Source organism: Mandrillus leucophaeus, unplaced genomic scaffold (assembly GCF_000951045.1).
Source record: "Mandrillus leucophaeus isolate KB7577 unplaced genomic scaffold, Mleu.le_1.0 Scaffold402, whole genome shotgun sequence".
Taxonomy (NCBI): Eukaryota; Metazoa; Chordata; class Mammalia; order Primates; family Cercopithecidae; genus Mandrillus; species Mandrillus leucophaeus.
The window spans coordinates 1,543,924-1,563,907 of record NW_012104277.1 but is presented as its reverse complement, the minus strand read 5'-3'; the positions used below and the strand labels follow the sequence as shown (position 1 = coordinate 1,563,907).

The window sequence follows — 19,984 nt, the reverse complement described above, 5'->3', positions numbered from 1 at the left end:
GGCACAATTCTTTACATCAGTTGTTCTCAATCCTGGTTGAACATGAGAGTCATTAGGGGAATTTTTGAAATTTCCCATCCTCAATCTGTACCCCAAACCAATTAACTAAAACCTCTGGTAGGGAGACCAGGCATCAGCACATTTTAAAAGCTCCCTAATGTGTAGCCAGGGTTAAGAGCCACAGCTTTAAATCCTTCTGGTGGATTTTTTGAAATTCAGATTTTAGGAGTGGAACTAACTGTCTGACCTGAAATCCTATAATTCAAAAGGGACACAAATATCTTCTTTCATTACAAACTCTTTAGAAGAATAATAACCATTCATTTATCCACACCCCTACCTATAACCTCAGCTATCCAGAGGACAGTTGAGAACCAAAGTACTGACAAAATTAAGTTCATGCACTCAAGTTCATACACTTTGCTCATAAAAACGTGCTTCGGGCTCTCACTCATAGCCTATTTTAGTGAAAGCCCAACTTGGGCTCACTCAAATGGGCTCCTTTGTAAAGTAAAACTGAGCTCACTCATATGAGCTCTCGCTCACAGCCCATTTGAGTGAGCCCATTTGAGGAGCAGCAATTTAAAAGAGCTAAAGCTGGAGGGACCGTCCAAAGTCACTTACAACTGCCTGACAGCCAGGAAAAAGGAAAACTACACAAAGGACACACATAAAAACAAAGAGCAGTAATTTGAGACCCTTCCATAAAGTGATAACTAGCTCCAAACATTCCGGTAGCCTCTTTGTGCATAACTACACAGGAGTTCTTCAAAACGATGACCCTGAGCTGCTGCAGAGAGATGCTAGATGAGCCTGGGACAACCTGTGACACCAGAAAGTAAAGGAAGTGCCCAAACACATGATGGGGCACAAGAGCCAGCTGGAAGGGGCACGTACTGACCAAATCCAGAACAATTTGAGCACCAAAATAATTAAAAACAATAACGAATGATACACCATCGGAAAAAAAATAGGAACCCATGAGTTCATACCAATAGTAAATTAACTAAGAGAGAAGCAAAGACTCTTGCTGAAAGAATGCCAAGAGCTTGCTGGCAAATGTGCAGGAAATATTACGGTTAGAAAATCATCATTTTGCAACCACCCATAGTAAAGATTTGATTAGGCAAGGATCACCAATGGATGCTAACTCTAGTGGGGAGACTTGAACGAGTAGATTATTTGCATGGTTTTAAAGTGTCTTCCCACAGACTTCTTATTAGTAGCAAGGGAGAAAACAAATTGCAATTATTCAATGGAAAAACTGGACCACATCTTGTCTGCTGATCAAAATTAACATCACCAATGAAGGGCAGATGAACATTGTATGCTTGCAAATGTGATACCTTAGAAGGGCACAATGCTTTCGCGAATGTTCCAGTCTAAAAAACAGAGCCTGAGACCGGGCGCAATGGCTCATGCCTGTAATCCCAGCATCAGGAGGCCAAGCAGGCGGATGGCTTGCAATCAGGAGTTTGAGACCAGCCTGGCCAACATGGTGAAACCCCGTCACTACTAAAAATAAAAATAAAAAAATTAGCCAGGCAAGGTGGTGCGCACCTGTAGTCCCAGCTACTCCTGAGGCTGAGGCAGGAGAATCACTTGAACCTGGGAAGCAGAGGCTGCAGTAAGCTGAGATTGTGCCACTGCACTCCAGCCTGGGTAACACAGCAAGACTTTGTCTCAAAAATAAATAAATAAATAGCAGAGCCTGAAACTAATCACAAGAAAACATAGACAAACCCAAAATGAGGAACATTCTACTGAAAGAAAAGCGGTGGCAAGAGGGCTGTATTATTTCAAAATATCAACATCATAGAAGACAAAGAAAAGCTATAGAAATGTCCCAGATTAAAGGAGGCTAAATAGACCTCACAACTGAATGTAGTACCTGACTGTAGCCTGAGTCCTGCACTGGAGGAAAAAAATGCTATAAACACAGTTGGGCCACTCAACTAAACTGGAATACAAATAGTAAGTTAAAAACTTGTATCTGTGCTAAATTTACTGAGTTGATAATTGTACTGTGGTTATGTAAGAGAACACTCCTATTTTAGAAAATTAACACTAAAGTATTTGGGGCTAAAGAGACCTGATGCATGATATATGTAAATTTCCTTTGGAAAAACTAGATATGGATGGATGGATGGATGGATAGATGGATGGATGACAGAAAGATATAGATAGACAAAGACAGAAGAAAGAAAGAAAGAAAGAAAGAAAGAAAGAAAGAAAGAAAGAAAGAAAGAAAGAGAGAGAGAGAGAGAGAGAGAGAGAGAGAGAAAGAAAGAAAGAAAGAAAGAAAGAAAGAAAGAAAGAAAGAAAGAAAGAAAGAAAGAAAGAAAAGAAAGAAAGAAATGGGGTAAAATTCTATAAGTGAATCTAGGTAAAAGCTACATACAATTTTCTTTGTACTATTTTTATTTTGCAACTTCTCTAAGTGAGATTCTTTCTTTTTTTTTTTTTTTTTTTTTTTTTTTTGAGATGGAATCTCACTCTGTTGCCCAGGCTGGAGTGCGGTGGCACAATCTCGGCTCACTGCAGCCTCTGCCTCCTGGGTTCCAGTGATTCTCCTGCCTCAGCCTCCCGGGTAGCTGGGATTACAGGGACGTGCCACCACACCCAGCTAATTTTTGTATTTTTAGTAGAGATGGGGCTTCACCATGTTGGCCAGGCTGGTCTCGAACCCCTGACCACAAGTGATCCGCCTGCCTCAGCCTCCCAAAGTGCTAGAATTATAAGCAAGAGCCACAGTGCCTGGCCTGAGATTATTTCCAACCAAAAGTTTTTAAAATTATGACCCTGAATCATCAGTAACATTTCAAGTGATATTTAGTAAACTATTTTAAAAAGGAAAGATGTATAATAAGTTTTAGGAAGAGCAGAGCTAAAAAGCTTAAAATTTGAAGTTTTGAAGTTTCAAAGAAGTCTAGTCTTTGGCTCACTTCAAAATTCCTTTTTATGGAACCCTTCATTTCTTGAAAAATTCTGAATGAATAAAATGTGACTCTGTAACATTTTCTCATTGCCAACAGCTTTTGCCAAAATGATGTAAACAAATATTCTTCCATGCATGCTTCTCCAGATGCTTTTACATCTTGTTCTTAACCTCATAACGCCTCCAGAAAATACTATTCCCGCTTCACAGAAGAAGAAACTCAGACACCAAGACCAACCCCATGCAACAAAGGCCAAATCTTTCCAAGAAGCATGGTAGCTCTGGCCAGATCCTTCAAGGGGAAATATTTTTATATTTTTAAAGATAGCCTCTTCCACAGGTGAAAGATATCCCTGTTGTTCTTTTTTCTTTTTTTTTTTTTTTTTGAAATGCAGTCTCGCTCTGTTGCCCAGGCTAGAGTGCAATAGCATGATCTCGGCTCACTGCAACCTCCACTTCCTGGCTTCAAGAGATTCTCCTGCCTCAACCTCCCCAGTAGCTGGGACTACAGGCACCCACCATCACACCCAGCTAATTTTCGTATTTTTAGTAGAAACAGGGTTTCACCATGTTGGCCAGCCTGGTCTCGAACTCCTGACTTCAAGTGATCCACCTGCCTTGGCCTTCCAAAGTGCTGGGATTACAGGCGTGAGCCACCATGCCCAGCCAATCCCTGTTTTCTTGAACTACCCACAGGGTTACTTCCTGCTCACAAGCAGGACTGTTTCTCACATGCCACCAATTGAGACAATCACCAGATCTTGCATGCGAGGAAGCCCTCCCTTACCTCTAAGCAGTAACCGAAGTTGTGGAATTTTTTTGGCTACTTCAAGTCACTCGATGCCAGGAAAAGTTGAGTCAAAGGAATAGGACAAAAATTCCCTTGGCACCAGTTAAAAACACCTTCTCACCTCCCACTGACACAGTCTCTTACATCTTTCTCTTCCCCACCCGTTTTGGCCTACTTTCTTGCCCTATCACTTCCCTAAGATGCTCATTTCACCCGGTCTTCCCCAGCACACAATGATGGCAGACAGGGTGGTGCAAGCCCCCATGTGTCTATGGCACATTTCAGGACACAACGCTTCAGACTGACAGCTTAGCCTCACCACTCACTGAAATCACTTGGGTCTCTCCAGGTTTGTCCAGGTTCTCAAATACAGCCTCTTGTTTATCGGCTCGGACTTCAATGAGGTTTTGCTTGTAGTTAACAGTGAGGTTCCGCTCCCGGATGATCTCCTGCAGGGCATCTGCATACTTCTTAACCCCAAAAATGGCTCCAAGAGAAGTATTGAAAATGATATTGGCCTTGGATCGCTTCCCTGTCTGAGAAAAAAAAAAAAACCATTAACACCAAAGCATGACTCCAGCTGCCTTCTTTTTAAAAAAAAAAATCTAGACAAGAATTAAAACCCTCAGCAGAGACTTGGCTAGTTTTTGCCACCATTATGTCCTGGCAGGGCAACGGGTAGACCAATCCACTGCCTCCTCCTTACGTTCGGCCCATGACATACAACTAAGTATACACTTGAGTTGGGGGCTGAGGTGGGCACTGTTCAGCTGAAGGCCAGAGGTGAAGGTTAGGTCCAGGTCAAGATAGAATAGAGCAGAATGGAATGTTTATTCATATGTTCATCTATTCATTCACTCAATAAATATTTAACAAACTTCTAGAGTTGGCCAGATACTGTCCTAGGTGCTGAGGGAGCAGCAGTGAGCAAAACTGAGTTCCAGCCAGGTGCAGTGCCTCACACCTGTAATCCTAGCATTTTGGGAGGCCGAGGTGGGCAGATCACCTGAGGGCAGGAGTTCCAGATCAGACTGGCCAACATGGTTCAAGATCAGCCTGTCTCTACTAAAAATACAAAAATTAGCTGGGCGTGGTGGCAGGTGCCTGTAATCTCAGCTACTCAGGAGGCTGAGGCAGGAGAATCGCTTGAACCCCGGAAGCAGAGTTTGCAGTGAGCTGAGATCGCACCATTGTACTCCAGCCTGGGTGACAGAGCAAAACTCTGTCTCAAAAAAAAAAAACTAAACTAAAAAGCAACAACAACAAAACCTTGATTTCCTACCTTCTTGATATTGTTCAGAGAGGCCAATATTCTCCCAAATGCCGAAGATCTTATGGTACTTGAAAGAGAACTTTCCTCTTCGGTCATCCAAGACTTGGGAGAAAAGAATTACACAGAGGAAGTTTCCAGGATGGAAGAAACAGCTAGTTTCTTATTCTTTCCTTTGCTTGGCTCCTTTCAGGACTTGCTCACCCGGATCTCACCATGTGAAGAAGTTAGGTGAGTAAGTGCCTCAAAAGGTTATGCCAACCCCTTAGGACCCAGGATGAACTTCCTTGGAGTCAGAAATGATTACTGGAACTGTCTTTAATTCCCTACCTCACAGGGCTGTTGCAGTTTAAAGAATTCAGGGGATGGTCTTGCCCAGTCCCAGCCTCCACGCACACATTCAACCACTCCCCAGCCCATTCTTCCCCACCCTTCTTCCTGTCTGTTCCCGTACATGACTATGGGCTGCTTGGAACCCTGCCACGGTCTCAAGCCAAACCACACTTAGATAAACTAAATGTCACACCCCAGGCAAGAGCAGGGAGGGCAAGAACAGCTTCCCTCACAAGCTTAAGCCAGGTGTACTGGAGCTGCAGACACCTGCTCTTACACAGAGAGCATTTGGAGAATGCTGAGAAAGTCTCTTCCTGCCCAAATATCTCTTTCCATGAAGGTTTAAAGTTACATGAGAACATTTTTTTGCTTTCAAAGTTGGCATTTTGCCTATCATTTTTTTAAATGTATACCCAAAAGACAGAAAATATTCATGAGCTTAAACTTGAGTGGAAGTAGTTGATAGCATTATGGATAAAAATGAACAATCTGCAACTCATTGTCTAACTATATGGAAATATTTAAACAATCTCTCCAGTAGACTTTTTTTTTTGAAGACGGAGTTTCGCTTTTGTTGCCCAGGCTGGAGTGCGATGGCCCGATCTGGGCTCACCACAACCTCCACCTCCCAGGTTCGAGCAATTCTCCTGCCTCAGCCTCCCAAGTAGCTGGAATTACAGGCATGTACCACCACACTCAGCTAATTTTTTTTGTATTTTTAGTAGAGATGGGATTTCTCCATGTTGGTCAGGCTGGTCTTGAACTCCCAACCTCAGGTGATCCACCCACCTCGGCATCCCAAAGTGCTGGGATTACAAGTGTGAGCCACCACACCCAGCATCCAGTAGACTTTTACACACACATTTAAAAAGTATGTAACAAAGACTATTTAATATTACATAATACATCTAAATTTTTCATGTACACTATGACTGTAACCCTATTTAAGTATACAGAAAAAAAGCTAGAAAGCCATGTCAAATTGAAAACTGCAGCTTTATTAAAGCAATTGGGTCATGAGTGATTTTCTCCTCTTTTCTATTTTATAAACTTCCAGTTATCTAATTTTGTACATATGTAACAAAAATTTAGAGATAAAAAAGGGATTACGATAGAGATAAAATGGAATTCCTGCAATCAGTGAATGAGCACCGTCTTCCCTGCTCATCTCTGTCCCCGGAAAGGAAGCATACCTTCCTGAAGTAGGCTTCTGATAAATACATGATCTTCTGAGGGGCTCCAGCACACTTCACTGGAGTATTTGGGAAGGTGAAGATGGCATTGCCCTCCTTGAAGTCCTGCAGAGCTTTCCATGTCTTCTCTACAGTCTTAACTGAATAATTCGACCCTATTTTGGGATGAGCAAAACCTTCAGGTAGGCCTTTAATCTGCAACAAAGTACACAAAAATCATTTTAAACAAAAGTGCCAATGTCCTTAGAGTCCTTGTTCTTTGCCATTTCTACAGCCTTTCAAATAGTTCAGTACTATGATTATCCACCAGTACCCACATGCCTAGAGCAGGCAGGTGGGTGAGGGTTCCAAGACCAGAGCTGTGGCACCTGCAGTCACCTGTCAAACTGCAGAATGGGCTCAGCTCAGAGGAACCCTCCAACTCCCTGGCCTTGAGAACATAATTTGAATACAACTTTTCCCACCATCAGAGTGAGGACAAGACGCCAGCCAGCCTTCCTTTTAGGAGAACCAGTTGACTTACTGGAAAGAACAATTGGCAGGACCAAGAGCCATTTATATCGTCAAGAATTTAAATCACCCTTTATCAGGTTGTACCAGACCAAACTCTAGGTAAAGGCATAAAGCCAGGTACCCACAAACATGGACTTTAGGATCCCACATGCCAGTCTGAGTCCTGGCTCTTCCACTTACCAGCATTGTGACCCTGCATAAATTATGTAATACTTCTAAGCCAGTAGGTGTCCGAGTGTGGTGCTCAGACCAGCAGCACAAGCACCACCTGGGAACTTGCTAGAAATGCGGATTAACAGGCCCCACCCTAGACCTACTGAATCAGAAACTCTGGGAGCAGGCCCAGCAATCTGTGTTCGAACAGGCCCTCCAGGTGATTCAGATGCACACTCAGGTTTGAGAATCTTAACATTCACCATCTGTGAAATAGGGATAAGGTATCTGCTTCAGAGGGTTGTGGGCAGAAGCAAACGAGGCCATGCATGTAAAGGACACATGCACATGGCAAATATCCTGTAAATGTTAGCTGATTATTGCCAGTAAGATCAACTGGATACCTATTATAAATGTTAGAAGGCTCATAGAGTGCAATGAAGATGTCACAGACTGAGTTAGAGACTTAAGCCCCAGTTCTTAGCAAGAACAGGTTCAACTTCAATCATCAAGAAACAGTCATCCAGCCAGGCGCCGTGGCTCACGCCTGTAATCCCAGCACTTTGGGAGGCCGAGGCAGGCAGATCACGAAGTCAGGAGATTGACACCATCCTGGCTGACACAGTGAAACCTCATCTCTACTAAAAATACAAAAAATTAGCCGGACGTAGTGGCAGGCACCTGTAGTCCCAGCTACTTGGGAGGGTGAGGCAGGAGAATGGCATGAACTCGGGAGGCGGAGCTTGCAGTGAGCCAAGATGGTGCTACTGCACTCTAGCCTGGGCAACAGAGCGAGACTCCATCTCAAAAAAAAAGAAAAAAGAAAAAAAGAAACAGTCATCAAGATGAGCAGGTCCTTCAGAGCCTCCCCAGGCCATTCTCTGGGACACCTCCAAAATTACGCCAGACACCCATCCCTGAGGTCTCAAGGAAACAAAGTCCTCTCATCTCCTCAGTGGCCTGGGTTCATTACTTATCCACACTCAATGTTAAAAGCAACTATTTCTTTGTTACTGTTCACCCCGTTCCAGTTAGATAGTAGTGACATTGGCAGTCTCAATAATAATAACTCTATTATAAAATCACCTTGCATGTTAATGTCTTCAAAGTTTCAATCAATGCCAACACTGGATAGTCACTATGTACCTCTGAGGGAGGCAGGGGAATATTATTAGCCCATAGAATGGATGGAGCCCTGCCCAGAATCTTAAAGAACCAGACACCAAGGCCTCTGCCCACCTGCCTGGGGGTCTTCCCACAGGACCGCCATACCTTCTAGTTTCCAAAGCAAATCTCATTATCCAAGAGATAAACAAGCAGTTGATGTCTTATCACCTTCATTATTTTTCCCTAGTTTTAAGAAAGTGTCATTGATAGAAAAGGTGCCGTAAAGTGGTGACCAAGCTTCTTTCAGGAAAACCTGTGTCAAAAAGGGTGGTTTTGACCCCTCATCCAGTCAGAGTTGCTTCCCTGGGAATTCTGAAGCAGAGAGAGCTAGAGAGGAGGGAAGAGAGGAAAAGGGAGAATCGGGGAGAGAGGAAAAGAGAGAATCAGGGAGAGATGAGATGTGACTTCTCCTTTGGCTTCCAGCAACAGGCTATGCACTGGGGAGCTGTGGACTATCCTATCACAGAGAGTAGACCAGCAGGCAAGATGGCCTGCTGCAGAGACCCTGTGAAGCTGGCCTGAGAAAGAGGCCCAGAGAGATGGACAAAGAGACACTGCCTGAGTCCAACAGAACTCACAGTGGAGATCCAGTCCTGCCAGAGGCCCACCTACATTCCTGCCCTAGTGTTCCAGAAACATCTCAGTATTTTCATCAATGATCTCCAGTTTTTATTTACACCAACCTGAGTAGTTTCCTCGAATTTGCCATCAAAGGGTCCCAAGTAGCACAGCGACCATGGTTAAGTGACTACATTTCCTTAGCCTCAGTTTCCTATCTATTAAGTGAAGATAAAAATGCCTCCCTCAAAGTAGTTGTAAAGAATCAATTTTTGATTCCTGGCTGGGTGCAGTGGCTCATGCCTGTAATCCCTGCACTTTGAGAGGCTGAGGCAGGTAGATCACTTGAGGCCAGGAGTTTGAGACCAGCCTGACCAACACAGTGAAACCCCATCTCTACTAAAAAAAAAAAAAAATACAAAAATTAGCCAGGCGTGGTGGTGGGCACCTGTAATCCCAGCTACTCTGGAGGCTGAGGCAGGAGAATTGCTTTAACCTGGGAAATGGAAGTTGCAAGTGAGCTGAGATCATGCCACTGCACTCCAGCCTAGGTGACAAAACTCCATCTCAAAATAAAAAAGAAACAACACTTGATTCCTAGCATGGTTCCTGGTATGTAATAGAGATTCCATAATAATAGCTACTTTTAAATATCTCTGTGACTTGGTTTGCTATGAGAGGCTGCTATGAACTCTGAGCACTGGCCTCTGCAGTCCTTCTCACATGACACTGGGACTTTGGAAAGACAGCACCATGGAGATGCATTGCCTTTGCTAGGTCAACACTGTGGGGGCTTTTTTTGGAAGGTATGCCCCTCTTGAAAGTAGTTGTAATAGGCACCTTTCTCCATATCGTCTACTTCATAGCTTGCCTGTCATTCTAACAGACTCATGGCCCATTGCGCCATGACTCAAAGCCATCTTACAACATATACAACAACTTGTAGCTTCTCTGAACTTTCCCACAACACATCCCAAGACATTCTCACTACCCTTCCTCTGGACATGTCACAGTTCAGGTTTCTTTACATAGAAGCACACTTCAAAGATGCTTACTGGGCCAACTCGGATGAAGCCCTTCACATTCCTGAAGCTTGTTACTCAGCACAGATGTTTCCTGTACTCCAACTATTTACCCATGGTCCCCAACAAGCTTCTGGAAATGACAGTATTTACCGATTTACTCTGCTATGTTTTAGAAAAATAAGCTTGAATCTCACAACTTTCAGATAGCATCTGGCTCCCCAGCTCACTGAGAAGGGAGCTCTGAGGAACTTCTGGGTGGCATTTCCATTGCAGCGGTTACTTCACACTAAAACCCTGGCATCTACACAACAAAACCCAGATGGCCCTCCAGCAACTGAGGAGCTAACTGCTGGTGTTCCACCCCTTAAAGTCTGTTTTAAAATTTATAATCTAAACCCTCCTTCCAAAGTGGAATTTAATCTTCAATACAGCCAATTCAGTCCCACATAGAAAGACAGGTTTCTTACAAATGTAAAAGAAAACTGCTGTTTTGCAAGAATTATCATTAAGGCATGAGCATGCTGAACTCTAATTAAAGCTTAAAGCTAGAATATATTATTATTGACAGAAACTTAGAGAAGACTTCCTTCAAACTATAAAAGGACTGCCAAGAAATAAAACCAGAAGAGATTTTCTTAGAACCCCTTTCTTGTCAAAATGAATACAATAAAGCAACTAAATGCAGCATTTGCTCTTGGCATAGATAAGCCAGCATAACACAGAAACAGTTTCACACAGTACCTTCTCGTAGTGCAGCTGGATTCCGAGAGCAATAATAAGATATCGGTAGGAGATCTGCAACACAAAAACACATTATTTTAGACCAGGACCCCAGAAGCAGCAGCTCAAGGACTGACTCAGGCCCCAGATGTGGTTCCGCGTGGTCTGCGGGAGGCAGGGAAATATGACTAGCCCACAGAACAGATGAGAAAACCAAAGCAGAACAAGGTTGGGAGTCCTGCCCAGGTTCCCATTTTTTAATCTGAATGTCCTGGGGCTGGGGGAGGTGGGCAGACAGGCCGGGAGGGATGCACGTCCACTCCCATCATGCCCTCTGCCATCTATGCCTCATACCTCACTGCTTCACAAGTATTCTGTAAGCTGCCTACATCCAGAAAGCTTGAGACAGCTATGTGTCTACACAGTGAGAGGCCACAATTATTTGTACAGTGCTTGTATTAACACTTTTTCATACTGAGAGGTAAGAAAGGGCTTCCTAATCTTAAAAGACAATCCACTGTCTAAAATCTATGGGGCAGGCCAGGCACAGTGGCTCACACCTGTAATCCCAGCACCTTGGGAGGCCGAGGCAGGTGGATCACTTGAGCTCAGGAGTTGGAGACCAGCCTGGGCAACATGGCAAAACCCTGTTCTCTGCAAAAAATACAAAGATTACCCAGGTGTGGTGGCATGCACCTGTAGTCTACAGGGGGGTTGAGGTGGGAGAATCACTTGAGCCTGGGAGGTAGAGGTAGGAGTGAGAAGAGATCACACCACTGCACTCTAGCCTCGGTGATAGAGTGAGACCCTGTCTCAAATATACATATAAATACATTATATATTTAAAAAATTAAAATCTATTGGGTAATATGTGAATCCCAAGCAAGTCTGACCTGTCATGTGGATTGGACCAATATCGTAATCGGGAGATTGCTCTTTTGAAGGTCATTGAAAGGCTATGACATAGTTCACCTGATCTTATTTAATGACCTGTATGGGGTGAAAAATGTCCCTTCTTCAAATGTGGGTATTGTATCCATAAGTAGCATGATGGAAATCTGGGCTTAGGACAAAGAGGAAGGCAAGTTTAGGCCAAAAAGTGTAAGCAAAGTAGCCTTAAAGTACAAGAACTTGCCTGGAAAACTGGAGTTGAAGAATGATTGCAATGAGATTCAGGAGCCCAGAAAGAAGAAACAGGTGGTGATTACTACGATCCTGTACTAAATGGCGGAGCAGAGCAAGCAACCTGAGAGAATCGTAGTCGGAGAGAGAGGACTCCAAGACCTGAGAGTGCTTGCCTCTGGCTGAGGAGCCAAGGGAAGCAACGTGCAGAATAGGTCCTGCCCTGGCATCCGGGAGCTTCAGCCCCAGGGGCACCTCCGCAGCAGGCTTTCCCATTATGACACGATCACCCTCACCACTGGCCCCTCCCAGGAGTTCCCCAGCACAGTGTGCATGAGGCTTCCTAGCACGTGTTCTCCCCACCACGATGACCACTCCTAGAGGATAAAAGTTACGTCTTATTCCTTATATTCCTAGAATCTAGCACAGTCACTAAAGTGAGGAACTCTGTAATGTTTGTTGGGTGAATGGATAGATGAATGATTTCAGTTGCTTGTGAAAAATACAATTTCCCTAAGTGGATACATAATATAAGCATTTTCATCTGTATGTTTTCCCTATCCATAGAAAGATGATGTCTCAGCCAGGCACGGTGGCTCATGCCTGTAATCCCAGCACTTTGGGAGGCCGAGGTGGGTGGATCACGAGGTCAGGAGTTCGAGACCAGCCTGACCAACACAGTGAAACCCCGTCTCTACTAAAAGTACAAAAAATTAGCTGGGCATGGTGGCAGGCGCCTGTAATCCCAGTTACTCGGGAGGCTGAGGCAGAAGTTTGCTTGAATCCAGGAGGTGGAGGTCACAGTGAGCCAAGATCGCGCCACTGTACTCCAAGCATGGGCGACAGTGCGAGACTCTATCTCAAAAAAAAAAAAGAAAAGAAAAAAGAAAGAAAGATGATGCCTTGAAATTCCATCTTCTGCAGGAAAGGGCACTGGGCCCGTTAAGTGGCTGCCCAAACCGTGTTGAGCAATCCGGGCACGTTAGGTGAGAGCTAGCACGGCGTCTGGCAGTGATGATCTACAGGTGAAACACATGACCACTGCCAACAGAGGAGCTTTTGGTTTGTGCAGGCCACCACCAAGCATAATGCAACATAATATTGATTATGCTCTGTTTTATTCGAGCATAATATTCATTATTTCTAAGGACTAAAACCACGCCAGCTTAAGATTATGGGGGAAAAAAATCATTAAGAGAGAATAAACCCTCTATAGCAACAGAGCAAGAAGAAAACCTCAAGCCTTTTAAATGAGTTCAAGTTTTCAGGTTAGATGACCTAAACCCTCAGGAACAGCAAAAGATTATAGATAAGACTTTAGAGCAGTTATGCACAACAGTGTAGACCTTGCCAGAAGGCTGAATATCTGCAAGTATTCTCATATTACACAGGGGTCAGACGAGGTAAATTCTGACATGAACGCCTTAGTAAATAGGCTATTAATCCTTTGCAAAAGTCTAGGCTCAACTACTAAATAGACATTTCATAGTACTTTTTTAAAAGATTAGCTGGGCATGGTAGTGTGCGCCTGTAAGTACCAGCTTCTCGGAAGGCTGAGGCAGATCGTTTGAGCCCAAGAGTTCAAGTAACTTGAGCTGTGATCTCACCAGCCTGAGCAACAGAGCAAGGCTGAAGGGAGGGGAGGAGAGGAGAGGGGAGGGGAGGGGAGGGAGAAAGAGGGAGGAAGGAGACAAAGAGAGGAAGGAAGGGAAGGAGAAAGGAAGGAAGGAAGGAGGAAGGAAGGAAGGAAGGAAAGGAGGGAGGGAGGGAGGGAGGAGAAGGAAGAAAGAGGGGGAGGAGAGGGGAGAGGAGAGGAGGGGAGGAGAGGAGGAGAGGAGGAGAGGAGAGGAAAATGAGCACCAACATAGGTTCACAGATGATAAGCCTGCTGCTTTCAATCAGCAATCCAGAACTGCTGGCGTATAGTAGATACTCAGTAAATAAATCCTTTTCCTTTTCATGTATTCTTTTAAAAATAATAGCAACAGTTATCGAGCATTTGCTCTGTGCAAGGTGCTGTTCTAAGTGCTTCATATGGTTTCATTCACTTAACACTCACAACAACTTCATAAGGTGTCTAAGTACTATTATTATTATTATTTTACAAATGAAGAAACAGACACAATTTGCTCACAAATATTTACTGAGCACCTTCTATGTTCCAGATACTGTGCTAGGTCCTGGGCATAAAACAATGGACAAGAAAAATACACTTCCTGCCCCTCAGGAACTCCATCTAGTGCGTGAGATGGGCATTACCAGATAATGACACAAATAATTACTAAATCACAGAATGCTGTGATAGCACATCAAGGGGTAACCTGACCTAGTCTGGGAAGTCAAGGAAGCCTTGCCTGAAGGAGTCATATCGAAGCTAAAGATGAGTAGGAGATAGCTAGGGATAGAGGTGGAAATAGCATGTGCAAATGTTCTGGGGTAAGAAAAAGGCTGAGGCATTTGAGGAAATAAGAGGCCAGTATGGCAGGAGTAGGAACAAGGGGAGAATAGAACCAGGTTAAGCCTGGAGAAGGAGTAAGGGCCAGTCTACATGGGACCTTGAGATGTGTTTCAGACAAACACACCCCTGGAACAGGGAAGAGTCAGAGACACACTGAGTCTGGGTTTCAGCAGTGCCTTCAGCTCAGTCTTTCACCAACAAGGTGGGAAAGTATAAATTAAGAATGGAATGGGCCGGGCACAGTGGCTCATGCCTGTAATCCCAACCCTTTGGAGGCCGATGTGGGCAGATCATCTGAGGTCAGGAGTTCAAGACCAGCCTGGCCAACATGGCGAAACCCTGTCTCTACTGAAAACACCAAAATTAGCTGGGCGTGGTGGCACACGCCTGTAATCCCAGCTACTCCGGAGGCTGGTGCAGGAGAATCACTTGAACCCTGGAGGCAGAGGTTGCAGTGAGCCAAGATCGCAGCACTGCACTCCAGCCTGGGCAACAGAGTGAGACTCCGTCTTAAAAAAAAAACAAAACAGAATGGAATGATTTGGTCAATTGAATAATATTTGCTAAAGAATATTGACTAATTTTATGCAATCTAAAAAAGCTCTCTAGCGACATGTTACAGAATTGAAACCTTGAACTTATATGAAACCACCTGTGAATAACAGGAAAAATTGCTAATGGAGTGACAGAGTCATAAATCCAAAAGACCCAGATGGGTTGGGAGGATGAACTAAAACCAGCAGGATGATTTCTCACATGAGATGTCGAGTGTATTTCTGATTTCTGGATATGAAGTAGTTTTGCTTCATAAAATATTGGAAGAAAGTCCCACTACAGTGCACCAACTTCTCTAGCCCTAAAACAAGACACTACAGCTTTCCTAAGTGTCTAACCTTAGGAGTAATAGCTAGGACTCAGCAGTGAGAACACCTACTAGTGCCTGTCATTCCCAAGAGATGAGTAAAGTACCTGCTCCTTGAGGTGAGCATGAACCCAACCACAGAGGGCTCCGAACTGTAGCTTGAAGGGGTCCAAACAATGAGGCAGGCCCTGCTGTACCAAAGAGATGCTGTGTGTGATATGAGAGAGGTCTCCTGGCCCTGTATGCAGAAGACTGGCAAGGTAAAAGAGCCACCAAGCTCAACCTTGTGAATTGAGAATAATCTTGACTGTAATTCAGTCCGGTCGTCTGGAGACATTGAGAAAAATTTAAAAAGTTCTGAACTACTAACAGGGCAAAAGCCATATATAAAATTTTTAATTAAAATAAATATATATGCATATAGGTATTTGCTTATATATATTCATTCCTGCCTTTAGGTAAAATCAGTAACAACTGTACTTTTTCTGGATGGGGAAAGCCTGACTCGATTGTGGGTCATATGAAAAGGACCCAGAAATTTGCACCGACCTCAAGCCCAGCATGAATCAGCACCACGGTAACTGTCACAAAAAAGGTAAATGCTAACTTAGGCAGCATGAGCTCCTGGGAGAGAATGGCTCCACTCTATTCCGGGCTGTTCTAGAAAGTTGCCTTCTCTTCCAGGCACCTCTTTCATGGGGCACTAACAAGCCAAATGGTGTTTAAAGCAGAATAAAGAGGGGGCTGGGGGGACCGGAAACCATGAAATGTGAGGAAGAATTGAGGGACATGAGGACAGGGGGGACACATCTACCTAAACAGAAAATTTATAAAAAACGTAAGAGCCATCTTCAAATAGCTGAAGGGTTTCTCCACAGAAAAGAGAGAAGACATTCTTCTCTCATACACAACAGGACAAAACAAGTAATAAAAGTATTAAGAAAGGTATTAAGTGTATTAAAAGCAATAACATCCTGGGTGTCCAAGAAAGAATACAAAAAAGGTTACAGGAAGGTGGATTCTGGCTCAGTAAAGACAGAACTTTCATATAACCCACCTGTCTAAAAAAATGAAGAGTTAACTTATCAGAGAACTCCTTGGCCATGGACTATGTAAATACCAACCTATTTTAAATTCAATCCCCCACCTCCATGTGCCCCAATACCAGTTAGCTCCAAATCAGCTCTATTTTTTCCATGAATAACCATCATATTCTAACATAGTATATAAGTCTATTGTTGATTGTACGTTCTCACTGACTAGAATATAATATCCAGTTCAGTAAGAATTTTTGTCTGTTTTTGTTCACTCATGTATCCTTAATACCTAAAACTGCACCTGGCTTATAGCAGATGCTTAATAAATATTTGTAGAATGAATGAATGAATGGAGGCCAGAAAGCCAAGGATCATAAATGCTATATGGCAGGTACTCTTTTTTTTTTGTTTTTGTGTTTGTTTGTTTGTTTGTTTCTTTTTTTGGAGACAGCTCTGTCACTCAAGATGGAGTGCGGTGGTGCACTCACGGCTCACCACAGCCTTGAACTCCTGGGCTCAAGTGATCCTCCCACCTTAGCCTCGCAAGTAGCCGGAAACACAGGCACACACACCACACCTAGCTAATTTATTAAATTTTTTTTTTGTAGTGACAGGGTCTCACTATGTTGCCCAGGCTGGCCTCGACCTCGTGGGCTCAAGTGATCTTCCTACCTCAGCCTACCAAGGTGTTGGGATTACAGGTGTGAACCACCATGTTCAGCCAAAGTAGGTTCTCTTGATCAGGGTCCAGGGAAAAGCTACAGAAAGTCTCTGAACTCCCTAAAAGCAAATGCAAAATCTGGTACATAGGTGCATTTTTCTAGAGAGGGCTTTCGTCTGGTACCCAGAAAGATCCATGACCTAAAAAAGCCTTAAGAATGCCTCAGCAGGCTGGGCGCGATGGCTCACCCCTATAATCCCAACACTTCGGGAGACTGAGGCAGATGTATCACTTGAGGTCAGGAGTTCAAGCCAGCCTGGCCAACATGGTAAAACCCCATCTCTGCCAAAAAGTACAAAAATTATCTGGGCATGGTGACACAAGCCTGTAATCCCAGCTACAGGGGAGGTAGAGGTGGGAGAATCACTTGAACCCAGGAGGTGGAGGTTGCAATGACCCAAGATTGTGCCACTGCACACCAGCCTGGGCGACAAAGTGAGACCCTGTCTCAAAAAAAAAAAAAGAATGCCTCAGCAGATGAATCTCTGTTGGAGGGAAGGGTTGGACTTGAAAACATTTTAGGATCCTCACCAACTCTGATTCTACAATTCCGTGAAAATGCTGGAGTCTCCAGTTGAAGGGGGAAGAGGCAGAGGATTAAGACCAATAACACTCTGGGAGCCCCAAAACCACAGGAACCTGGAACAGGTCAGAGCACGGTGGCTGCACTGCCTGCCCCTGTCCTGGGCTCAGCAGCAGGTGGGGGAAAGAAAGCTGCAGATGGCTTCTGAGCAGCCCTTCCACCATCCTGCTCTTATCACCTCAGTTAAACATGGGGCAGCCGCTGCTGAAAAGCTTTGACCCCTGAGTGGTGAGAGTGGGTAACTTCTAAAAGGTGCTGAGCAGTTATGAGTCTCAAGCTGCAGCAACAATTCTCCTTAGCGCTGGCATGAACCTCAGAGTCACAGGATTCCCCTACAGTTCTGGCAGAGCGCCCCCTAGGGTGGCTGGATGGATACTTTCCAGTAACCTATTGCTCTGGGAGGCTAGGCGTCAGGTAGAAAATCTGATTGCTTCAGAAAAAGAGAAAGAGGAAGGTGCTTGCTATTTTAACATGTAGCAACATATAAACAAATGGTTTGATAAACATTCAGGTGCCAGATACTATACTAAGCAATAGGGTGCATGGTGGGTGTTCAACAAATACTTACCTTAGTTGTTTATTAACTCAATATCACTCAGTCCTTCCATCTATCCTCCACTTACCACATACCCTGCCATCTTGTGCAGTATTCAACACACATACGTTCATGCACACTCATGCATATATACTGCTTTTTCAACACAAAGCTATCCAGTTTAAGATGGTTGCGTATTAATACAAGCCATCAGATTAACAAAAAATCCAAAGGCCCCAGTGGTTACCTGCTCGTCGTTGTCTGTGTGAATGCAGTTCTTGTCTGGGTTCAGCTCAATCACTCTAGCTTTGATCCATTCCACACCAGACGGAATCACACTCGCCATGGGACGACCCGATGAGGACAACTGTTTGGCACCAGCACCCACCAGTGTCCAGATTGGCTGGTAGAAATGTCTCTGAGAAACAAAGTATTTTAAGATTTATTGCAATTTGACACTGATCAAAAGGGGTCATAGCTAACAGTATGAGCTAGATTCCCTCAGTTACTCCCTCCTGACTCTTAGAGCATCGTATGGAAAGGTCTCCACAAAGTTAGCTCCCTCTATTAGGCGTCTCCTATTATGGTAAGTTCTGAAGAACAGTCACTCAACACAAGAATTCTTCCAAGATCATCGAAAAAGCTATAAACTATCTTTAATGACCACTGCCTTATTTATTGCTGAAAGTTGATTTGGTGTTTAATATGTACATGTTATATACACATGCATATCTACACACATATTATGGATACTTCATGTGAAGAAATATTTTAAAAATTAAGCCCAGCAGCCTAAATATGGTCCCTCAGGAGCATGTGGAGACAGTGGTAAGTCTGGAAAGTTTACAGCCACTTCCAGGGGTCCTCTAAACTTCATTCACTTCCAACTGTGTTTCCCAAGCCCAGTGAGGGCTGTGTTTCCTGATCAGCCTTTCTTCTACTTTCTCAGACCCTCAGAGACTTTACACCCAAAGACAGTAAGTACCAGATCCTACTCCACAATGCAATGTATGCCCAAACTTTCACTATCTTCTGGAGTTTTCTTGCTTCAGATGGTCCATTCTTTTTTTTTTTTTTTTAAGACAATCTCACCCAATCACCCAGGCTAGAGTACAGTGGTATGATCTCGGCTCACTGCAACCTCCACCTCCTGGGTTCAGGTGATGCTTCTGCCTCAGCCTTCTGAGTAGCTGGGACTACAGGCATGTGCCACCACACCTGGCTAATTTTTGCATTTTTAGCAGAGATGGGGTTTCACCAGGTTGCCTAGGCTGGTCTTGAACTCCTGACCTCAGGTGATCTGCCTGCCTCAGCCTCCCAAAGTGCTGGGATTACAGGATGAACCACTGTGCCTAGAAACAGATAGGCCATTCTTGATCTAAGTTAGTTGTGAAAGTTCTGGACATAGGGGCAAAGGGCAGATTTGTATAATGGCCTCTAAGAATTCCAATCCACTTAGAATAGACTGCAGACCAAGAGCTCTCAATATTGCCAAAATGCCTCAAAGTGGCGGGCCAGCACTGCCAAAACCCACAGAGAGGTGAAGAGGACACCAGGAATGACTCTGCAGTCTCCCTACAACCAATAATGTGATCCAAGAGGAGGAAGACAGTGGTCTCCATTTAAGAGAGCTCATCAATGGCCAGTCCATCTTGAACAGTAAGAGGAGCAAAAATACAAGCTCAGATTTTATTTTTAGACTATGAACATCAGCTCCAGCTATCACTAAACCAGACTCAGCAGGCAAAGTACCAAGCCTGGGGCTCTGGCAGCTCCTTCCAGAAATTCCTGCCCTGTACTTCCTCACAGCACAAGATAAACTGGATTCTGGCCACCTGAATTGTGCCCAGGTCCCAGAAGAGCCAGTATCCTTACAAAGAGAAGCCCGACTGGGAGACCCACCCATGCATTAGCTAAAATACAACATATACCAGAAAGAGTGGCCACCTGACACAGCTCTCAGACCACTGTCATTTAAAGTAAGGTTCCTGAATTGAAGAGATGCC

The 19,984-nt window shown here is 44.1% G+C and overlaps 1 protein-coding gene across 3 annotated transcripts in view; it reads right to left on the bottom strand.

Annotated features, from left to right (window-relative positions):
* The window catches only part of SQRDL (sulfide quinone reductase-like (yeast)), a 58,597-nt gene that overhangs the window by 11,825 nt on the left and 26,788 nt on the right, over positions 1-19,984 (bottom strand). For all 3 annotated transcript variants that reach the window (XM_011992111.1, XM_011992110.1, XM_011992109.1), the window contains 4 exons: positions 18,226-18,396; positions 10,682-10,735; positions 6,525-6,719; positions 4,055-4,264 (listed from right to left, as the gene is read on the bottom strand). In XM_011992111.1, coding sequence (XP_011847501.1) covers positions 4,055-4,264; positions 6,525-6,719; positions 10,682-10,735; positions 18,226-18,396 — 630 coding nt within the window. The remainder of the gene's footprint in view (positions 1-4,054; positions 4,265-6,524; positions 6,720-10,681; positions 10,736-18,225; positions 18,397-19,984) is intronic.